Consider the following 21137-nt stretch of genomic DNA (forward strand, 5'->3'; position numbering starts at 1 on the left):
ATGAGCTGCCCGGGCCTCAAGCGAGAGCGCAGCCACGCGTGGGCGGCTCCCCCGCGGGGGCAGGCGGGCCCGGCCCGGCTCTCCCGGGCACAGCGGCTTTCGCCTGAGGCCGGAGGTGTCACGTCCCGGTGTCGCCGAGTGCCGCCGCCTGAGGAAGGACCGCGGGCCGGGCCGCGGGAGGGCCTGACCGCGCAGGTGGCCGTGCCCGGGGCTGGAGGGGGACAGGGGCTGGACGTGGCCCCCGGTGCTGCGAGCTAACGGTGCGCCTCTCTCCCCCCAAGGAAATGCTCCAGGAGAAAAGCCTGTCTGAAACCGAGGAAGGGTTTCCAACAGCCCCCGCGCCCGGCCATGCGGACTCCTCCGCCGGCTCCCCCGTCCTCGGCGTAGCCGGGGGGAGCAGCACGCCGCTCAGCAGCCCGCAGCTCCCCGACCCCGAGCAGGTACGCACCGCCCGGCCCCGCGTCCTGCCCGACGGCTTCGCCCCTCGCTCTCCCCGCCGGCCCGGCCGGAGCGCGGGTGGCAGGGCCGGAGCCAGGCCTCCCGCGACCGCGCATCTCCCTCGGCCACGACCGGGGGGGGAATTGCGAGGAAATCGCATTTTTCTTTTCTTTTATTTTCTTTATTTTTTCCCCGTCGGGGCCGGCAGGTTCGGGAGGGGGGGGTGAGCCCCAGAGCCGCGGCCATCGGGGCCCGTCGGGTGGCGGAGCCGCGGCCGCTCCTCCCGAGCAGGATCCGGCCCGGCGGTGGGTTTCCTTGGGTTTTTTTTGTTTTGTTTTGTTTTTTCTTTTTGCCCCGCTAAATAAGGCGCCGGGTCGCCCGCGGCCTCTCGGCACATCGCGGCTTCTCTGCCTTCGCCACCCGCGCCCGGCCGGCGCCTCCGCGTTGCCCCCGGCATCCCGCGGAGAGGAACGGGTCCGCGCAGAAACCGCGGCCCCGGAGGCGGGCATTGCTCAGCGGATCCGGGTGTCCCCGCGGATGTCCCCGCGGATGCTCCTGGCCCCGGTTTTTCGGAGCCCCAGGGTGACAGCGGGGTCCATCCGCGCCATCGGGGCATGGAAACCCCTACCGAAAAAAAAAAAAAAAAAAAAAGAAAATCCCTTTAGCCGCAGTGTCCCGCCTGGATGTGAAGGTCTGCAATTAAAACCGGCCTCAGTTTGTTTCTCTTATTTTTGGCAAAGGGCAGTGGAATTTTTGGGAGTCTGTCCTGCTCCCGCACAGGCAGGACTGAGGCTGGTGTGGCTTCGCCCGGCGCCTCGGCTGCGGTGCTGGTCCTGGGTGCGCAGCCACCGAGCCCCACTGCCCTGCCCGCGGCCTTTCCCAGCTCCTCTCCTAGGTTTTCTCAGTCATTTCTTGCTGTTCTCATTATCTTTATTTTTCCAGACAATAGAAAATATCAAAGTCTATCTCCATGAGAAGGAGCTATGGAAGAAATTTCATGAAGCTGGCACCGAAATGATAATAACCAAAGCAGGCAGGTTAGTGAAAATTCCCCGCGAACATGTATTGCTTCTGATCCATATGAAATGTCCCTGTTTGCTGAGACTGGGTTTGGCAGAGCTACTGCAATCAGTAGCATTTTAAAAAATTATTATTGTGATTGCAGATTTCAGTAAGATCATTTTTTCGGTGTAAACTGTGCATGTGTTTGAGTGAGGCAACGAGATTGTGGATGCAAGAAAGAGTTGAGGAGTCATTTGCTACATTTAGTCCCAATCCTCTTTGGTAATTCTTCATTTTATTATTTGGGTTTTTTAAGATGTTAGCATGATTGTGGCTCTACTTTTTTTTTTTTTTTTCCCAAAGCAAACCCCACTCCCCTTTTCTGCACAGTGCACTAAGACCTGTGCTGGGATACTTTGCAGCAGCGTTTTAGCAATACGAAGGCTTAGGCTATGCTTTTAAATCTCAAAAGTGAAAGAGAGACAGGTACCACTTTTATCCTGTTAGGTGTGGAAAAAAAATCTGCCATCCCTTGGAAACAAACAATGATTTTTATCAAATCAGAGCCCCCTCAGCGTGCACACCCAGGCCCAGGCGGGAGGGAGCCCAACGGCTCGCAGAGGCTTCGCTTCTCCAGGAAACCCGTCCCTGCACCCTCTCAGGGCTCCCTTCCCGTCCGGGCTGCTCAGGTGGGAGATAGCAGAATTAATGTCAGAAAACTGAACGTCAGAATTAAACCTCTGGCCGTCATCAGCCCGGGAGTCAGACGGTTCCCAACAAAACTAGCCAGCTCCAACTGTGGGCACCAAAATATCCGTCCTTGGCTTCTGCGACAGCGGGCTCGCAGCACAGCTGCTGAAAAAGAAAAATTGCCAGACCTAGGTACTAAAATCCATGTAATTGTTACACAGCTGTGTGGTTCTGCCATGCCCTGTGATTGCTGATTTTACACCGTGCTGGAGAGCTGTGGAGGAGGACACTCAAATAATGGGGAGCAAGCAGAAAAAAATCCCACCATCGGTTCTTTTTCCCTGTGGTCCCTGATCCTTCGTGCGGGGCAGCCGGGGGGCTCGGGGAGGGGGTCTTTTCTCCCCTGTATGCTGCTCTCACTGCGAGACCCAGACCCCAACCCGCGGCTTTGGATTTGGGGAGTGGTGAGCGGTTTCCCGCTCCTTTCCCCCGTCCCCGGCAGTGCTGCTCTGTGCAGCAGCTGGCCAGCGTGGGGAAGCTTTACTCTAATAACCAAGGTATTCCCATTAGTCCCCCTGGAGAGGGGGTGTATGTCCCGGGGATCTTCAATTTGTTTGCTATTTGGCCTATTTATGAAGTGATTGTGCAGGTAACTCTGTCCTTATCACACTACATTTTGGTGTGTAAAATCTTAGTGCTTGTGCTGTAATGTCTACTGATGTGAAGAGCCGGATTCATTTTGCTAGGTCTGCTACCTAAGTCAGCTAAGACTAGGGGATCAAGACCTCAAATATTTCACCCTTAATTTATAGTATCTGAGTATGTCTGTGCGGGACGTGTAATATCTTTACCAAATTCTAGACCCTAAGCATCCCAAATGTGCATGTTATCTCTTTGTAAGTCTTAGCGTGGATTGTTTAAACAAATCCATATGTATAGGGCTCAGTCCCACATTCTTTGTCCGGTGGCGCTGGCAGTGCACACGTAGTCACCTTTCATGAGTGTGTGGACGGAGCCGAGGGGATGGGGGGGTTGACCCCAAGATGTAAAAAAATTTGGTTTTTTTAAGTTATCAAGCCAAACTCTCCATTTGTGAAAATCAGTGCGGCACCAGCAAGCTAACAGCATTTTTTTTTTTAATAAATAGTTTTTAATTAAAAAAAAAAATAGCTGAAACGCTGAGGAAACAGAATAGTCATTTCATTTCTTTCCTCAGTGGCCAGCTGCAAACGGTGTCAAAATGAAGGGCAACGTTTTTTGTGGGTGGTAGGAGTGAGTCCCGAGAGTGCCCGGCTCCGGAGCCGGGCAGCGGGACCGCAGCCTGCCGCGCTGCGGGGCCGCGCTGAGCCCAGCCGCCGCCGGGGCCGCGCCGGGGCCGGGACCCGGCTCTGTCCCGCCCTGTCCCGGGCCGGGCTCTCCAGCAGCACCGAAAGCAAAAAAAAAAAAAAAAAAAAAAAAGAAAAATTACAGAAAATAATTAGCATGAGGACGGCAGAAAAATCGCGCAACTGAAATCCCGCGATCGCTTAAGTCTCTTGGCTCCTACCGAGTGCCGGGCTGAGCCACTCGTGTCCGTGCTGAGAGCAGGGCAGCCCGAAAGCGGGGCTACGCCGTTAATCGTCATGCAAATGACGAAATGAAAATTGTGACTTCATGCAGATTTTATTTTACCCAAGCTATTTAAATAAAGAGTTAGCAATAATAAACCTCCTCTTGACCCAATTAAAAAATGATGGTTAATGGAGATTTGTATGCACTTGCGTTTAGCATGGGGCGGGGGGGGAAGAAGAAGGAAAACGGCTAATTGCAGGCACTAATTAGGAGTCTAATCCCCCTCCCAGCAGGCACAGAGATGCCCCTGAATGCAGTTAGTTGAAATCACTTAAATGTCGGTCTGTCTGACCTCAAGGGGCACAAACGAAAAGACATTGAAGCCTGATTTTTAAATTTCAAACAACAAAAAAAAGTGACTTTAATGACAAGTTCACTCAATGGAGAGGAAATGTAAAGCTCAGCGGAAGCGTTAATTCCATGGCAATGGTGTAAAATAGCCTTTTTGTATAAACAAGGCAAATATTGATAACTTAGTGGGGGGGAGAGGGGGAGTCATTTGTTTCATTCTTTGTAGAGCTCCACAGAACGAGCCAACTATAAATTATCGAGAATTTAGGGCTGAGAATTACTTTGGGGGATTATTACTCCCTCTTAGGACTGATCTGTAGGAGACATTAGGAGAACACAGCAAGCTCAGCATTGAAATAGAAATCATGTTGTTGCCAAGAGAGCTTGATTTATAAAGTGGAAACATCTTTAAAATGCGCTCGCTATCTTTTTAATGTTCGACTGCTTCATTGTGGGAGGGAAAAAGAAAAAAAAGATTATTTTATATGAAAAGGATCATCAAAAGATAAAAAGTTGGTGTTAGCTAAGTTCCCTGAACTTTGCGTAAAACCGCTCGCCTCCTTCAGGCATAAAATCCTGCCCACGGCAGCGCCCAGAGGATGGGGCGCTGGGCTCCATAAATCAGAACCTTTGCTTCTTCCTCCCCTTTGAGGTTTGCGCTAATTACGAATTTCTACTCCAGAGGCTTTTCTGTTGCCGGGTTTTCAAGGCTGAGTTATTTGCAGTGCAAAAATTGCCCCGTCTGTGCCGTTGCCTGCAGCTGTAGGCACCCGGGGGCTGCCTAAACCGGGGGGCAACGAGGAGCAAACCGGCCACGCGTGATTTCTTTAAGCGCTGACCCTCGCGAGTGGCGTTTTGCAGAGCGGTTTTGTTCGGAGGCTCGGGCCGTTTGCAGCGGAAACCCCGCTGTTGGGGTGGCTGCCAGCCCGGCTGGCTCCTCCGAGCAGCCTCTCGCCGCGGAGCCCCGGCGCGGCGGCTGCAGCCGCTCCCGGTCCCGCTCCCGGTCCCGCTCCCCGCGCCCGCTCCCCGCTCCCGCTCCCCGCTCCGGTCGCCTTCTCGGGACGGGTGAATGAGCCCAGCACCCCCATCGAGCTGTGTTTATAAATAAGGCTATAATTGTTCACAAATCCTCCCACTGATTAAAAAAAAAAAAAAAAAAAAAGAATAAAAAATTTCCAGGCGGTGAGGTCCGCTTAAATCAATTTAATAAAATCAGTTTAGATGGTAATCAAGGGGACAGGGTATATGGGAGGCTGGAGGCGCAGATGTACACCTGAATGCCTTCCTTCTGGCAGCCCTGCTGCGCGGGGCATCGCTCTGGCTGTGCCTGTCGGGCTTTGCAAGGCTTTGCTAGCCTGTCCTAGCAAGGCGCGCACCTTTCCTGCCGGAGCTTAGGCATTCCGCAGTGATGGAGTTGTGTGAGGGGTGGGTGAAGCAGAAAGCGAACGAGAGTCTTCGTTACAACTCTTGCTTTCCGATTTCATCGTCTCGCTCTTAGGTGCTGTTATTTAACTGAAGAATTGTAATTTTTTTTTTTTTTTTTTTAACCTTGCGGCAAACCCCGCTTTGTCTCTCGCAATTCTTTGTGAAATCTCATCTTCCAGACCTTCTCTCTGCAGGAAGTTAATCTGTGCTCACGCAGCCTTCCTGGCTCAGGATTTCTTTCTTTCTGTTAGTCTTTATTCAGCTCTAGCTGTTCACTAGTTTTTCCAGGGTGCCAGTCTTTGCAGCGTTGCGGTTTCTATCCAGATATTGCCAGGAACAAAAACAATTTGACGAAGCTTATGGCTAATCAGTAAAAAATACCAGTTCATAGGATGTCTGGTCACTTTTTCATGAACAGTTACTGAAGAGAAAATAATGTGTCATTCCTCTATGGTAGCACAACCACCCCAGAGATGTGAACAGGAGGCTTGAGATACTGAAAGTGAGTTTTGGCCAGAGTGCAGGATGTGCACAGGTACAAAGATAGCTTCAGCCTTTGTGGTAGTAGGTTTTAAGAAGCATATGTAGGAAAATGCTGCACAGAAAAAAAAAATCAATAAAGCAGCTTGCATGTGTGGAAAAGACTCAAACCCCCTTTAGATGTTCAAGTTTAATTTTAAAAGTGGCTTATTTCAGTTTTAAAAAATCTGTTCCTAATCAACTTTAGTAAACCAAAATAAAACTAGTTTTTAGGACATCAAGGTCTGAAGAAGTATAAATGCTTTGGCTAAGCTGGTGCAGCTTTCCTCTGTGAATAATCCTTTAAAAGTTAAATTTTCCATGGCTCTGTAGGGCATATGGATGCCCAGTTCTCATTACAATTAAAGGGAAATATTTGTCCAGAATCTTTTGAGGCAGTTACAAGAATCTCTGCGAAAGGTTTTTGATCCAAAAGCAAATGTTAATATCCGAGATCAGCGATGGAATGTGAGCCATCAATTTAAAACTTGGAAATAAAGTAGATATTTAAGGAATGTTTGATCTGCTTAGTCCTAAATTCAGGGTCCTGGAATTACCCTGTTAGGGCAAACTCCTGCTTTTAGAGAAAGGAGCAGGAGCAAACTCCAATGCCTCTTGGCCGTGCTGCTAAAGATGTCGACAGCTTTGGCAAGGAAGACAGAGCTCGTGCACGCCGAGTAGGGCAGGGATGGGATTTTAGTTTTTAATACGCTTCTCTCTTCAAACTGCAATCCTTGCTTTTAGTTTGTTAAAGACACGGGATGCTCATGCTTACGGGTGTTCCCAAAGCTTTCCCTGCTTGTCCTTAGGCTGGAGCTGCAGCAGCACTGGCCAGGGTTGCAGGGGAGGGTTTGGTGAAGCCCAAACCAGCCGGGGAAGATCCCCACCATCGCTCGGGCTCTGCCTCTGCGTCGAAGGCTCACGGGCATAGAGTCTGCAGATCATCTGCTCTGCACCGATGAGCCGGCGCGTGGCCTGGCGCCGACGCCAAGGCTGCCCACGGCTCCTCCGAAAGCCCCCACGGAGCCCGAGCAGCTGGAGGGGCTGCGGAGGAGCAACGAAGGGAGCCGGGCTGGCGAGGGAGCAAACCTGCCCTGAAATGCTGCAGCGCTGGGTCATTGGCCACGCTCTTGCACAGCTTCTCTCTGAGGTACCTTTGTGCTGTGCTGCTGGTGGCTGCTGGCACCGACCTCTCCCATCTTCCAGCTTGTTGGGACGTCTTCTGCTCAACTTCGGTTACGGCAAAATGAAAGCATCGGAGAAGCATCCCACGGCAAGAAGCCTGCCCGTGGTTAAAGTTACTGTGGGGCAAAGAGAGGAAATGTTTCTAGAGCATGAAAGCAGCCATCCAGCTAACCAAGTTCTCAAGTATGTGAGAAACAATGTTTTATTTAAAAATTAGATGCGCTAGCCAGAAGAAAAAAATACAACCTCGCCATTCCAAAATATAAAAATCCCTTAACTGTCTGACCTTCTCATCACTAGGTCATGGTCCTGCCACCAGATAAATCTCTCCTATCTGTCCATAGACTGAGAGTTCAATGTTGCTTGTGTTAGTGACAGTGAATTTGGGGCTGAAAAATGAACTACTGATGAGAACTCCTGTTGAACCTGTATTGTTTGTTATTCTGAGGCAAGGATCTGGCATGGGCTAATCCAGCACTTCAAAGTTAACTGCTCTTACTTTGTATACAGAGCGTCATAGCGGAGTGGCGTGGGTGATAAGAGAAATAAGGGACTGAGGGTTAGGATACACTGGGAAAATGGGACCCTGTTGAAAAACTCTTTGATCTCTTTAAAGTATTTTCTGAAAGCAAGAATCTATCAAAAAGGAAATGCCATTTAAAAGGCTAAAAGAAACAGCTGACACCCCCAAATTTGTTTTAATCTGCCCTGGAGAATATTATTTTTAAAGATGCGTTAAGTCAGTGGAAGAAATACTTGTCAAAAGAAGGGAAATTAGAAAAAAGAAGAAAGGTCATCAGAATGGAAACATGGTTCTGCACACCATTCCTTTCCCTCCTCACAATGAAGATGAGGAGACGCATCCTTAAGCGGCCATGGCCAATTCTCAGGGAGAATTTGGGGCCACATTAGTCATTATCAGGGATGTAGGCATGTCATCTGCCTCGGTGCTTTGAAACCATCACTGGAGGCATCTCTGCATGCCCAGCAGGTTCTGGGGAGGTGGTCTTTCAGCCGTGATATGGCTTGTTAGCCGAGATGTTGAGTGATTTCTTGTTTTTCTGATCCTTTCACAACCTGATATGCCATAAGCATCACCTTTCCAGACAGCACTGTACAGGAGCTGCTGAAAATCCAGTCGTCGCTTTACTTGACCACCCCAGAATCAAGGATTGTAAAACCATTGTCTGTCTTTGGAAATCTTTGTCTTATCAAAACTCCTTTTGAAAGTAGGATTTCAGCTGCTGAGCTGCTGAAGGGCTAGGGGACATTTCTACCCCCTGAAAGGACAGAAGGAAGCGCTCGGTAGTATCTGAAGCACCATCCACACCACAGGGACATGCGGTGAGCACCGGTCCGCACGTTCCCATGGGCTTCAGAGAGCACTGACAGCCTTTGGCGAGGACATGACTTGGGTTGCTCCAACAGGACTCAGGTGTCTTGTTTCCGTGCAGTTTTCGCTATGGAAATACCAGTTGAGTTCCCCATGGCCTCCTTGCTTACCACATGCTGGTCAGAGAATCCCCTTCCCAGCTAATGCATCAGTAGGAGCATCAGAAATGACGTTTGCATCCAAGCTAGGAAGGTCAGATCAAATCCTTGTGAGCAGGAGGGTGGTGAGGACCGAGGGGTTTGCAGAGGCCACCTCATCACCCAGCAGTACCATGGCACGAGCCAGTGTCCCTGGGACACACGGGTCCTGGCGTGCAGCGTGGCGCGGGGCAGCCGGTACTCAGATGAGTGCTTTGAGTTCTTTGATCAGCTCTGATGCTTTTGGCTTTTCTGGCTGCGCTGGATTGCTGTCCCTTGCCCCAAAATAAGACTTTATTGGAGCTGGGAGCCTTGCAGTCACCCATCTCTCCAGGACCAAGCAGGCCTGCTCGTATGGGGATTAAAACACAAGTAAGATGCGCACGAAGTGGCCAAGCCTGGGGAGCCCGAAAGGCTGGGAACTGCTGCCCCAAATGAAACCAAAGCTTTCCTCTTATCGCTCGCTTCCAAATCCAACCAACCAATTACACATCAGTTAAACTTTGTTTGAACATAATAGAAGCTTTGGCTCCATGTCAGTAACCGCTCCATGGTTAAGGGGATTGGACAGTAATAGGATAAATAAATAAACAAGAGATGCTTATTCTAACAGTTAATTTTAAAACAATTTGTGAATATCATGTAGAGATAAAATGTGCCTAGCATAAACTTAGCTAAGCAACGACTGCTTCATTATCAGAACAAATAATTCACTCGCACATCATCTTTGAAGCTTGGGAGGCCTACAGAATTGTGCTGCTTGTTTATTTTCCTGGCTTTTACTGTTTTTGCTACATTTCATCTGCACAGAGCTGCGGGGAAGGGTTTAGCCGGGGCTGTGGCAGTGCAGTGCCAAGCCCCGGTGACCCCGGCTCCACTCCCACTGCCCGCGGTCCCCAGAGCCAGGCTCAGCCCCTCTGCCCTCCCCAGGGCATCACCCTGCACCTCAGCCCCCAGCGACCGGGTGCCAGACCGTGGTATTTTAATGCCATATCAGGTGTCCCGCTCGCACAGGAGTGAGGCACCGTAGCCTTTCTCCTGTAATCGCTTTCTCTGAGGGCAGCTTTCTCGTGTAAACGTGAAAACTCGTATAACTTTTCCCCTCTGAAGGGCAGCGAGAGCTGCTGCCATCGCGTAGCAGCACCGTGCCCCTGCCAGGGCGGGGGGGAGGTAGAAACGTGCCTGTCAGAGCCACGAAACCCAGCAGAGAGCTTTGAGGGGTGTAGGAGGCCATCAGGACGGTGCTGAGGAGTCTGGATGGTCCCTTCTTCACTGGGTTGAGCTGGTGGGAGGGAACAGTGGGTTTTGAACATGTCCAAAATTGGGGTCTACTGACTCGATGCTTTGCAGAAGAAGAGACTGTCCGGGCTGACGCTTAGCTGCTCGTGCTGCACCCGCCCGTGCATCGCTGGCTGTCGCACAGGCACGGCGTGGGCTCACGGCCGGTCCCTGGGTGGGCAGGGGAGTTGTGGGGCTGGTGGTGGCTCCGTGGCTCCCGCTCACCGAGCGGCCCCACCGGCTGCCCTGTGTCGGCTGGGAGCAGCCATCGCACTAACGAACGTGTGCTGGTGGGTTGGGCGCACGCCTTGTGTGGCTTTCACAAAAATGAGCTTACAGGGGAAGAAATTTGTCAAAGAAATTCGTCCGGTCCTGGACTCCCCCACCCCAGGGATCGTGGCGGCGTTTGCACGTTCAGGGCATTTGCTGCAGCCCCGGGACACCGTGTCCAACCAAGCTTTGGGTCTGAATAAAAGGTGACGATGCCAGGAACTGCTGCTCTTAATCTCCTGATTACTGGTGGCTTAAACTTCACCTAATAGTTGGTTTATCCTGTGCTGCACACGTGCCCAGCACTTAACCTCGCTGAGCTTCCCCACTTGCACAGCCGCAGCAGGGCTGCAGCCGCCTTCAATGCAGGAGGTGTCGCTGAGGGTCAGATGCTGCCTGCTCGGACACGCTCCCCTGGAAGCCCCAAGTTCACAATTTTTGTAACCAGTTTCCGTGCAGCGAAGCTCTCACCCGGTTTAGAGTCGTGCGCGGCAGCGGGAAGGAGGGTGGGTAAAATGCGGGTCTGCCCGGATCTTGCTTCAGACCTCCCACCAAAGCCAGGCTGAGCTTTCCCAGAGCTTGGCAAGACATTGGCAAATTTTTATTGCAGCACTGGGTTATTCTTCTGCCGCGGCCGGTCCCCGAGCAATAGAAGATGAAGCAAGCTATTGTCAGGGAAAGCTGGCTGAAGCGAAGCATCCTCTGCGGAGACGCCCATCCGCCCGAGAGCTCCTGCCTGCAGAGATTTGGCAGAGGGGTCGGTTATGCAAAGCTACTACTGAGCGTAGAGCCTATGGCTGTGAGTAGCTCCATTGACCTGGAGTAAATTTGGGGAAGCAGGCAGGTTTTTGGCCCCTTCCCAGGGCTGACGGGGAGCTGTGTAGACCCACTGTAGGCACGGCCCCGCTCCCGGGCAGGGCTGGTGCAGCCCCGTGCCTCCGCCGGGGTTGTCTGCTCCCCTCTTTCAAGCGGAACATTTAATACGGGCCAGGACATGATATTAGGTGCTCTCTCTTGCCTTTTTTTTAAAAATTGAAACGCTATGACTGCATTTTCTTGGACCCGGCTCTTCGGTTTGTCATGCCTTCCCACCAGAAACGCACAACCCATGTTTGTATCGTATTGCAAAGAGATATTTAGTAAATGAGCCTCTGCCAAGGGGTTGAGAAATATGTTTTCATTAAGAAAATTAAACTGACAAGTCCCTGGACAGCACATTAGTCGCATATTTTTTTTTAAGGCCAAAATGCAGCAGCTAATAATAATGATGAAATGTCCATGCACAGCCAAATTACTAAAATCTACCCCGTGTTTTCCTGGAAAAGAATGTGGAGAGTTGGCAAACTTGGTTGTAGCTGGGTCTGTCGGCTGCCGAGTACAATGCTACCACTGCAAGATAGCGAGCGGGTTGCAAGTTAAGCAACACCTTCAATCAGATGTGAGTCCCCATTTGTTATCCGTAAAGAATTTCAGCTGTATATATTATAGTAGTACTTTGGCTCTTTGTATTTATTTTAGAGGGCTATACTAAAGAACATTATAAACTCAGGCATGTCCATGCTATATGAACTCCATATGCTGAAGCTTAATTTTAAACGCCATTAAAAAAGCACTTAACATTTACAATATATCAGTCCGGCTACTTTAGCAGCTTGGATGTACTACAGTAAATGAAATGATTGAGAAAAAAAAGAAATTCAGAAGCTAGATGTTATAAAAATCCCCGATGCAGGACGTTTGCCTGGTACGACGCAGTAACTGTCAAATAGCATCCATCTCGTTTCTGGTTTTTAATCAATTCCTCCTCTTTTTTGTTTCATTTTGAAATGTCATTTTAAGGCCTAATTTAAAAAAAAAAAAAATCTTGGCATTCAGATTGGATTCCTTATGCAATTTTTTTCGATGTGTGAATTGGGCTGTGTATTCGCGAATTGAAATGTCCTACTGTATTTATCCAGGTGCTTACCTGTAGGAGGACAAGGCTAAGAGGATTGCAGAGTTTATGAATGAAAATCAAATACGGACATTGGTAAACCACCCCTTTTTAGTCCCGGCTAATTACATGGTAAACATCTGGAATTTATGCAGGGCAGTTAAAAGAGTCAATTGAAATGATTTCGAACAGGGCCCATTTTGTTGCCCTCTCCCCAAGCAGCGACAAAATGGTGCTGCGGACCTGGGCCAGCTCGGCCGGGCGCAGGGGCAAGGCGCAGGGGAAGGAGGGATAAAGGGGGGGCAAAGTGGCCTCGACGTCCGATGGAGAAACGACATCAGGATTTGGACCCTGCTTAATTAGGGTAATTAGAATGACTCCAGGATGTAGCAATTCTCATCCTCCGTCCCCTTACGCCAGTGGAAGGGGGAATTTTCTGTTCTGGCTAGTTGCTTGAAGGCTGTGGTGAGCCAGTTTGCTCAACTGACTTGGTTTTTTTTTTACTGGGTGAGGAGGAGGTTGGGAAGATGGAGCCAAGAAAATAGTTACTCTGAGGATGTAAAGTGCCTGATCCTGCAAATCCGGGCTCCTGATGCAGTCTCAAGGGCTCGGGAAGCCCATGGCAGTGCCCGGACCCATCAGGGCCACCTCCTTTGGATCACAAGACCGGACCATGATGGTTTCCATACTGAAACCGTACTGGTTTCATGGCCACAGCGTTATAAAAAAATATTCTTTAATATTGCAAAGATTCGTTAGATATGTGAGATATATATAAACGTTCCTTAACGATACACTGGTTTATGTGACGTTCCCCGTTTGGTGTTGGTTGCTACGTGTCCGCTAAAGTCAATGGTAAATCAGTGGGACGGGCGCATTTTCAGCGGGGAGCTCTGCGGTGCTCCTGGCTCGAACAAGGAAGGTTTAACGGGCGTGCTGTGAATTTGGGAAATTCGGGAAGGCCAGAGGAGCGGTGAATGTCTGCACCACTGCAGGGTTTAACCCTTAGTCTCCCCCCCAGGCTTTACTGGTCCTCAGTTTTCAGTCCGTTGAAGGGAACACAGGTTCAGCTACTGCGTGGGAGTAGCGGTGGGACTTGGTGTCATGGACATCGGGAACGTGGGAATGAGAAAGCTGCGCGTGCTTAGTTTCTTCTGAAATGTAGTCAGATCTCCTGACTTTTCATGCACTTTCATGGCAACACGAAACCTGCACTTTTGAGGCTGCCATAAGCCATGTGGAGCCTCCTGGGGTAGCGAGGGCTCCCTGTCCGAGCCTCCCGTGAGGAGGGATGTGTTGGCCCCCCCATATCTCTCTCTACACCCACCTTTTCCTGGCACTGGCCCACAACCCCCCTCTATATACCTTCATACCCACAAAATTTGTGCCCCATTTTGCACTAGCCCTGGGCAGCCCGTGCTCTGGAAAGAGTGAGTTTAATTCAGGTGGCGTATAAGCAGCAATAATGGTTCGTAGCTCATTTGTCCTAGCGTGAATTCATCACATGGTGGATCTGCCTTTTGGGGTGCTGCTCCAAGTTTCCATCAGTTCCAGCGCTGCTCCAGGTCGCTCACTAACGTGTTAACCCTTTGCTTTTCCTAAGGAGGATGTTTCCTAGTTACAAGGTTAAAGTGACCGGAATGAATCCCAAGACCAAGTACATCTTGTTGATCGACATTGTCCCAGCTGACGACCACCGGTATAAATTCTGTGACAATAAATGGTAAGAGAACATTTCTGTTTGCCTTCTCTTCCATAAGAAAATTGCAATTGGATCGACCGCTTGCTGTGCAAATTCAGAAAGCAACATAAATACCTTCCCACGGGAGGGATGCCAACATCCCAGAGCTCTCTTTCGTGGAGCAGCGATAGATACAAGAGCCGATGGCTGGAAGTTAAAACCAGAGAAATATGAAATAAAATATTCTTAACTGTCTGGGCGATTAACTGCTGGAACAAAATGCTAATGGAGGCGGTGGATTGGTCGTTTCCAAAGCGCTTAAGATTGGATGTCTTTTCAGCGGAGATGCTTTAGGCCAAGCGTAGGTTATCTGGCCATGGGCAGGTGGAAGAGGGTAAAGCCACAGCCTGCCTTGTACCAGCGGCCGGACTAGATGATCTAATGGTCCATTTTGGCCTTAAAAATTAGGTATCTTGAGTCCATTAGGCCTTAAAAATTAGGTAGACATGAGTCGAGAAAAGTTTTAAATTCCTTTCTTCTATAGCAATTTTTGCTTTTAGGCGACCAGCTATAAAGCAAAAGGTGGGGTGGTTCACTCAAAGCCCTGCTTCAGCCCCGCTGACCCGGCAGATGAAGGGAGCAGCAATTCCCCCTATGGCAGTCCAATGCCAGGTCCAGTTTAGAGGTTTTTTCTTTTAATTCTTTCTTCCTCTGGAGTTTCTTTCTCTTCTGTTATTCTTCCCTTCCCGGTGCCTTTGATAGTAAGGTTACCTACCCGCGAGGCGGCTATGATTTTTGCTTTCTGAGGAAGGAAGCACGTTGTTTTCTCTTTTGTTTTTACCCCAAACGCGCACAGCAGCCTCCCTCACTGCGACTATTCGCTGTGCTTTTCCCAAACCCTTCCACCGACTGCTGCCTGGTGAAAAGACGAGCAGTGGAAAACTTCGTAGTCATCTTAATGGGAACGAGCCCGGTGACATCCTATAAAACTGTAGTAATTTACTTGCGCATTAGGGCCGCTCTAGTTTTTAAAAATCCCTTTTCCGCTCGCCTTTGTCCCGGAGTGCCGCTGGGTAAGACGAGCGGACTGAGGGCCTCCACGGCACGGCGGCCACTTTGTGTTTTAGCCATTAAGCCCTAGATGATGGATAGCTGTTAACTGTTTAATTTAGCTTTTGCCAGCCCTAGAGCTGTTTCCCCTTCTCATTTTATTGCTGCTGGAAAGTCTCTGTTGGTTTTGGTAATATCGCTTTTATTGGTGTTTTATAAGAGGAGAACAATGCACGGTAACGGGGGAGCTGCCATTAAGTGATGTCTCATGGCTGGGTCTCGCGTCCGTGAGAGTTGGTGGCGGATGTTGGTGTGGGGGCAAGGGGAGCTGGCGGGAGGGTACGAGGGGCAGCACCACGTGCCAGCACGCAGCTCCGGAGCGGGGAGCAGCCCCTTCCCACCGGAGCTGCCGCCCGGCCAGGGGCTCTGGGAGCCCTGCACGGCTGCGGAGGACGCACCCACGCCGGTACCTGCTCCTGCTCGCAGGTACCTTCTCCTGGGGAAGCGTGTGAGGCTCTCTCCCCGTGCAGAATGGCCTTCGAAGGCTTCGTCCTCTCCAAAAAGCCAGCCTAGATTTCCTCCTTGACCAACGCCAACACAATTGCCATGTAGAGACGCTGCCCCAAGGAAATACCGTGCGGGAGCAGAGACGGGGTTTCTCTGCCAGCCTGCGACGCTGAAACGCGGATCCCTGAAACCCCACGAGCAGCAGGAGCCTCTCTGAGCCCCTCTCTGAGCCCCTGTGCCCCAGCGCGTCCCTCCAGGGCTGGCGGGAGGGTTGCTGGGTCGAGTTCAAGGACCAAACGCTCTCCTACGTGCGGGCTGGCGACCGCTGCCGAGGTGATGCAATCTGTAACCGCTGTGTTTGCAGGATGGTGGCCGGGAAGGCAGAGCCGGCCATGCCGGGGCGGCTGTACGTGCACCCCGACTCACCGGCCACGGGAGCACACTGGATGCGGCAGCTGGTGTCCTTTCAGAAGCTAAAACTCACCAACAACCACCTGGATCCCTTCGGACATGTAAGAGAGATGCTCTGCAAGGGTTTTGGTCAGAGGTGGGCCCGCGATGCTGACTTTGTGTCTGGACTGGGATGCTGGTTGGGATGTCGCAGTTAATTTAATAACGAGGAGCAACATTGACGACGTGCTGCCGGTGCAGCTGGGTGGGGGAGAGTTTAACACTGAGGGAGGGGGCTGCAGTTGCTGCCTGCGTGCTTCCCTGCCCTCGGAAATGCAGCCTCTGACTTGCTCAGTCGTTGTCTGCCAGATGCCACCGACCTTTTATTTTCTGCCCAGGAACTTTCCAGGCAGCGCTGTGGGATTTTCAGCCCGGCTGTTGCTGCACACGGTATATACGGCTCGCAGAAACAGGTTGCATAAACTCATTATTTTCCAAGCTGGCTTTGGCAGCCGTGTAAAAGATGAAGTATTTTATCTGGAAGATCTTAATTCATGTGTATTGCGAATGCAGAAGTGGGAAGTACACAGTTATCCACCACAGCGCATTTAATAACTTAGCACAAGGGCCCTTCCAGCCTGCCAGGCAAACGAGGGCTTTGATAATGCATGTAAAAATATATGCATTTTTACTGTCTGGTTTGCACTGTCCAAGCTGAAAGTCACGTAAAAATAAACAAACCTTGCTGGCTGGAGGAAGATAGAGTTTAAAATCCTTTTAGGTTTAGTGCCATCCTAGGTACCACAGGTAAGAGAATCTACTTCGTAGCATCAAATGTGGTTTTTAACCTGCCAGGCTTTTAAGCAGCAGCAGTTTGGGGGGTGAGGGGGGCTGGGAAAAGGTCCTGAAGAAGGGTGCAGGGGGAGAAGGGGAGTATCTGTCTTGCTCAAAATGATCGTGCATCAAGCCTCTAAAGAGCAGGTTTTCACGTGGAGTGAATTGTCCTGGTGCCACCTAAAAGCCGTGCAGAAAGCGCGATTCTGACACAGCTCAATCGGACGGAGCTTTATGGGGTTGGGGCAGGGTGACCCTAGTAGCTTAAAACGCTGTGAAAAATTCAGGATTTTTGCTGCGTTCGTAACTTTCTGCAAATTTCGAGCCTCCAAAAGCAAGCGCGCCGATCCCGCGCGTCGGTGCCGCGGCAGAGCCGGGCTCTGGCAGGGTGACACGGTGATAACCCAGCCCTGCGCTGAGCCGTCAGCAGTGCCGGGACCTGACCCTCTTCCCCAACCTGCTGACCCCAATGAAACATGTGTGAACTTCAAAGGCTAATCAGGACCATTTAATGCTGACATTATTAATCACAGGCGATCTTGCCCCTTCACTCTTCTTTAAGGGGGAAAGTACCACGGAAATGAAATGTAATGTGCGTTAAGGGCTGCACGGTAAAAATTACATAAAGCCCGCAAATGCCGACGTTTTGGTGTCAGCAGCCGTACCGACCTGCTTGCTTTGCACGTGGCATTTTTTTACTCCCGTGTTTTTCTCTTGGTTCACTGTGTAGCCTAATATATGACTGTTTACGTTGTAAAATGTAAACCATAAAACATACAGGATGTTCAATGTGGCCGTAAAACAAACAGGATGTGCAGTGTTGGTTTTGCAACTTTAAATGTTTGCTTTTCCTGACTTTGTCATTTTTTAACTGCGATTTTAACGCTGCATTTTAACAGGGAAGATTCGCCCCCCCCCCCCCCCGCCTTTTAATAAGCAGCCTGTTTGTCCTCCCACAAAGCTTCCCTAGTGACACAGAGGGGACCCCAGTTTGCGTTTTGGGGTGATACCTGCAGCACAATGCCGTGACCATGCTCCAAGCGAGCCCTGCTCGGTCCCCTCGTGCCACGCGAGCCGTCCTGCCTCGTACCCAGCCCAGCACGCTCGCTCTCACGCCGCTGGGAAAACGCCTGGAATAACCTGTTTTAAGTGCCCAGGTCGCTGTGCGGTTCAGGCACCGACAACCTGCCTGGCTAAGCGGGACTTAGCCCCTGCTCAGACAGTTCCTCGTTAGGCTTCTAAATGAATCATCTGCTTTAGAGAAGTGGTACTCCACTTTTTGCTGTGCGCACGGAGGAGATCCGGAGAGCTGGCAGAGCTCCTTTCTTTTTTTTTTTCCTCCCAAATAAGCATCTACCAAAAAAACGGTTAATCCAGAAGAGGAATATTGAGCGCAAAGATATTTTGCCGTGCGCCTCTCCCCCGCCTCCTGGTCCCTCCTGTCCCCAAGCAGCAGGGTACGGATCCTCCGTACCAGGCGAGCGTGAGTTTTCCTAGCAGCGTACCCTGGAAACTGTTCTGCTGTTGCGGAGGTGGCCGGTGTCCCTGGGCCAGGCAGCGCCTGCGAGGTGTCTGCCCGGCATGGCACGGTCCTCCCAGCCCTGCCTGCGAAGGCATTACACGATGAATAATAACAGCTTCTCATTTCTAGGAATTTGTTCCCAGCGATTGCAAACGCTCTCTTAAAGCTCCCTAAGAAAAACAAGTCAGAAAACCCACAGGGTTTGTTTGCCGTCTCATGCTCCAGCGAAGCCTGCCTGCCATTTCCTTTTGTCTTTGATTTTCTCCAAACCTCAAAACCACGCAGAGCGATGATTTCTGCAGGCTGCCGCTGGTGCTTTTTTCGGTGTGCGGGCAGCTGCCCAGCCGGAGCCGCGCCGGCCTGGCCTGCCTGGCACCCTCGGCCGCTGCGGGTGCTTGCAGGTGTCGCGGCACCGGGCTCCCTACCTGGCTCCCACCGTCCTGGGCTCCAGCTCCTCCCGGCGTCCCAAAATCCCGCCGATCCCAGCCCTGCCCGCAGAGCTTTGCTGCGGGCGAGCGATCCCCTCCAGCGATCCCCTCCGACGCGCGGGGCTCGGACAGAAACCGCTTGCTGCTTGGGGACAGGAGGGACCAGGAGGCGGGGGAGAGGCGCACGGCAAAATATCTTTGCGCTCAATATTCCTTTTCTGGATTAACCGTTTTTTCGGTAGATGCTTATTTGGGAGAAAAAAAAGAAAGGAGCTCTGCCAGCTCTCCCTGCCTGTTCACCTACCAGTTAACATCGAGCGTGGGGAGCTGATCCTGGGGGTCAGGCTGGGGTGCGCGTGCTGTTACGGGGGTCTCGGAAGAAGGACGTGGTGGGTTTTATGGGCTCGCCGTCGCAGACGCAGCTGGAGCACGACGAGCTGCTGGGCTCCCTCCCCGCCCGCAGCCACCCTACGTGGCGTGGGGGGGAAGCAGGTTTGAAGGGCAAACACATCACGACGTGGGGTGCAGCTCCTCTGAGCGTGGCTCCTGGGCACCTGGGACCTCACCTGAAAAATAAACGGGCAGAAATTTCGCATTATTTCAATGGATTCGTTGATAAATGACTCCGTGCCCCGACTCTGTGCGCTGTAGTACTTAACATTAGGGACAAGCAGCCCCACGGAGTTCATAAAGAGAAGTGTAGGTACATTTGAGGCTTAAAATAAGTAAGTTAAACAGCTTAATTAATAAGCCATGGAGCTGAAGCCCTTGCTGCAATCCACGGAATTAGATTGAGGATTATTTACGGTGCTGGCGGGAGGGGATGCCTTACAGGCGGCGCTGGAAAACCTCGCTTTCTGACACCCAGCCCATAAAATCCAGCCACCAACCGTTCCTCTTCACGGTCCCAAAAACCTCAGTCCTGCTTCTTCCACTGGCCAGTTATCTATTGCGGTAAATTATTAGTTACAGTCAGAGGCATGGGAGGCATTTTTCAATGCGGACACATAAAAACATGCAGATTTTAAATGAGAAGAAATGAAGTGCAGAGCTCTGTAATCTGCCTGCAAACCCCTCTGGTTGAGCAGGTTTTGCGGCAGGTAAGCCTGTGCCCAGCTCACGCACCACGGCCTGAAAATGTGGGCTGTATATTTTCCTCTTGGGGGATTTTTTGACCATGAAAGGCTTCTTTCACACCAGGCTTAACAACTGAGAAATGCTCATGTTGAGAATGGATTAAGAAATCAGCAGCCGCTGTAATGTTTAGTTACGGCGAGGTCTATCTGATCCTAAAGAAAGCATTGTAAGCCACCTATGCTTAGAGTAAAAATCTTAATTTATGTATTTTCAAATCTTTACACGTGGAGATAATCAGCCTGATAGAGCCTCTGATTTAGGTGGGGCTGGTGAGTGACAGGGTTAGCGATTCTGGCAGAGCTGATGCTTCACTCTCTAATGCCACGTGAACGATACCAGTTGCATATAGTCTGTCTGCGGAGACAAAGATATTTTCTTTACTGTCAGCAAACTGCACGAGGGTGGCACATCCCTTACCCGTTCCCAGTGTATTCTGCCTGGGAAGCACCTAGCCGTGTTTTCCAGGTGAAAAATGGGAATGACTCCTTCATCATGAACCCCTTATATCACTGCAAGCGCTAACAGATCGGTTGGCTAAGAGCAGCTGTAGATGATGCACAAAAATAACCTCTCCATTGGAAAGGATAACATAATACTTGTATTTCTTTCAGAAGGTTAGTTCAGGGCATATGGGGAAATATTGAGCGAGGCCTGACGAGTATCTCCGCAGTGATAAATGCTCATGAATGGAATTCCGCTTTCTTCAGAGGTTTAAAATATGTAAACAGCAGGGTGGAGAGCGCCCGTGAGACGGTCCGTATGGCCGGCGAGCTGCGGGGCGGCTCGGGCAGCTCCTGCCCCCGGCCCCAGCAGCTGAAGGATGCTCAGGGTGGGTGTGAAGCCGCCGAAGGGGCACGGGGGTCTGCTGAGGGACTTCGGCTCGGGCCTGCGGTGAGGTTGTTCTCCTGTGCAACTCGTTTCAGTTAATCGGGCTTTTTTGTTATTTCGCTGTTCAGGCTTTTCTTCATCTCCCGGCTCGAGGTATTGTTTAAGCTGCTGAGACTGGCAGCTCTTTGAAGCAAAAAAAAAAATCATCTCTTTTCTTTTCCGCTTGCAGTGCTAAGCATGAGCGTCTGGGGCACGGTGATGGTGCAGATGATAGCCGTAACAGCCCCACGGCACGCTCGGTCCTGGCTCCCCGAAACCCCTGGAACTGCTGCCCCGGGCTTGAGCAGCGGCAGAGCTGGCGAGGGCGGCAGGAAGGGTCCTGCTCCCTCGGGATTGCGTGGGGCAGGGGGGCTGCCCACCCCGCACTGCCCGCAGCGCCGGGCGGCACGCTGTGCCCGACAGCCAGCGCAGCCAGCCCTCCTGCTAACGGTACATAATTGTGTACATAAAAGTACTTAATGTGCCTTAAGGGGCAGCGAGGACGAGCGGCAAGGGCTAAGAAACTGCCCAGCAAGGGTTAAGTGCTGC

The 21137-nt window shown here is 51.2% G+C and overlaps 1 protein-coding gene across 1 annotated transcript in view; it reads left to right on the forward strand.

The window, feature by feature from the left end:
- The first annotated feature begins 284 nt into the window (after window positions 1-284).
- TBX4 (T-box transcription factor 4) overlaps window positions 285-21137 on the forward strand; it is a 36088-nt gene continuing 15235 nt past the window's right edge. The window contains exons 1-4 of the mRNA XM_075517898.1: window positions 285-440; window positions 1381-1475; window positions 13776-13895; window positions 15775-15922. Of these exons, the coding sequence (XP_075374013.1) occupies window positions 285-440; window positions 1381-1475; window positions 13776-13895; window positions 15775-15922 (519 nt within the window). The remainder of the gene's footprint in view (window positions 441-1380; window positions 1476-13775; window positions 13896-15774; window positions 15923-21137) is intronic.

The sequence above is a fragment of the Mycteria americana genome, chromosome 15 (assembly GCF_035582795.1).
Source record: "Mycteria americana isolate JAX WOST 10 ecotype Jacksonville Zoo and Gardens chromosome 15, USCA_MyAme_1.0, whole genome shotgun sequence".
Lineage (NCBI taxonomy): Eukaryota > Metazoa > Chordata > Aves > Ciconiiformes > Ciconiidae > Mycteria > Mycteria americana.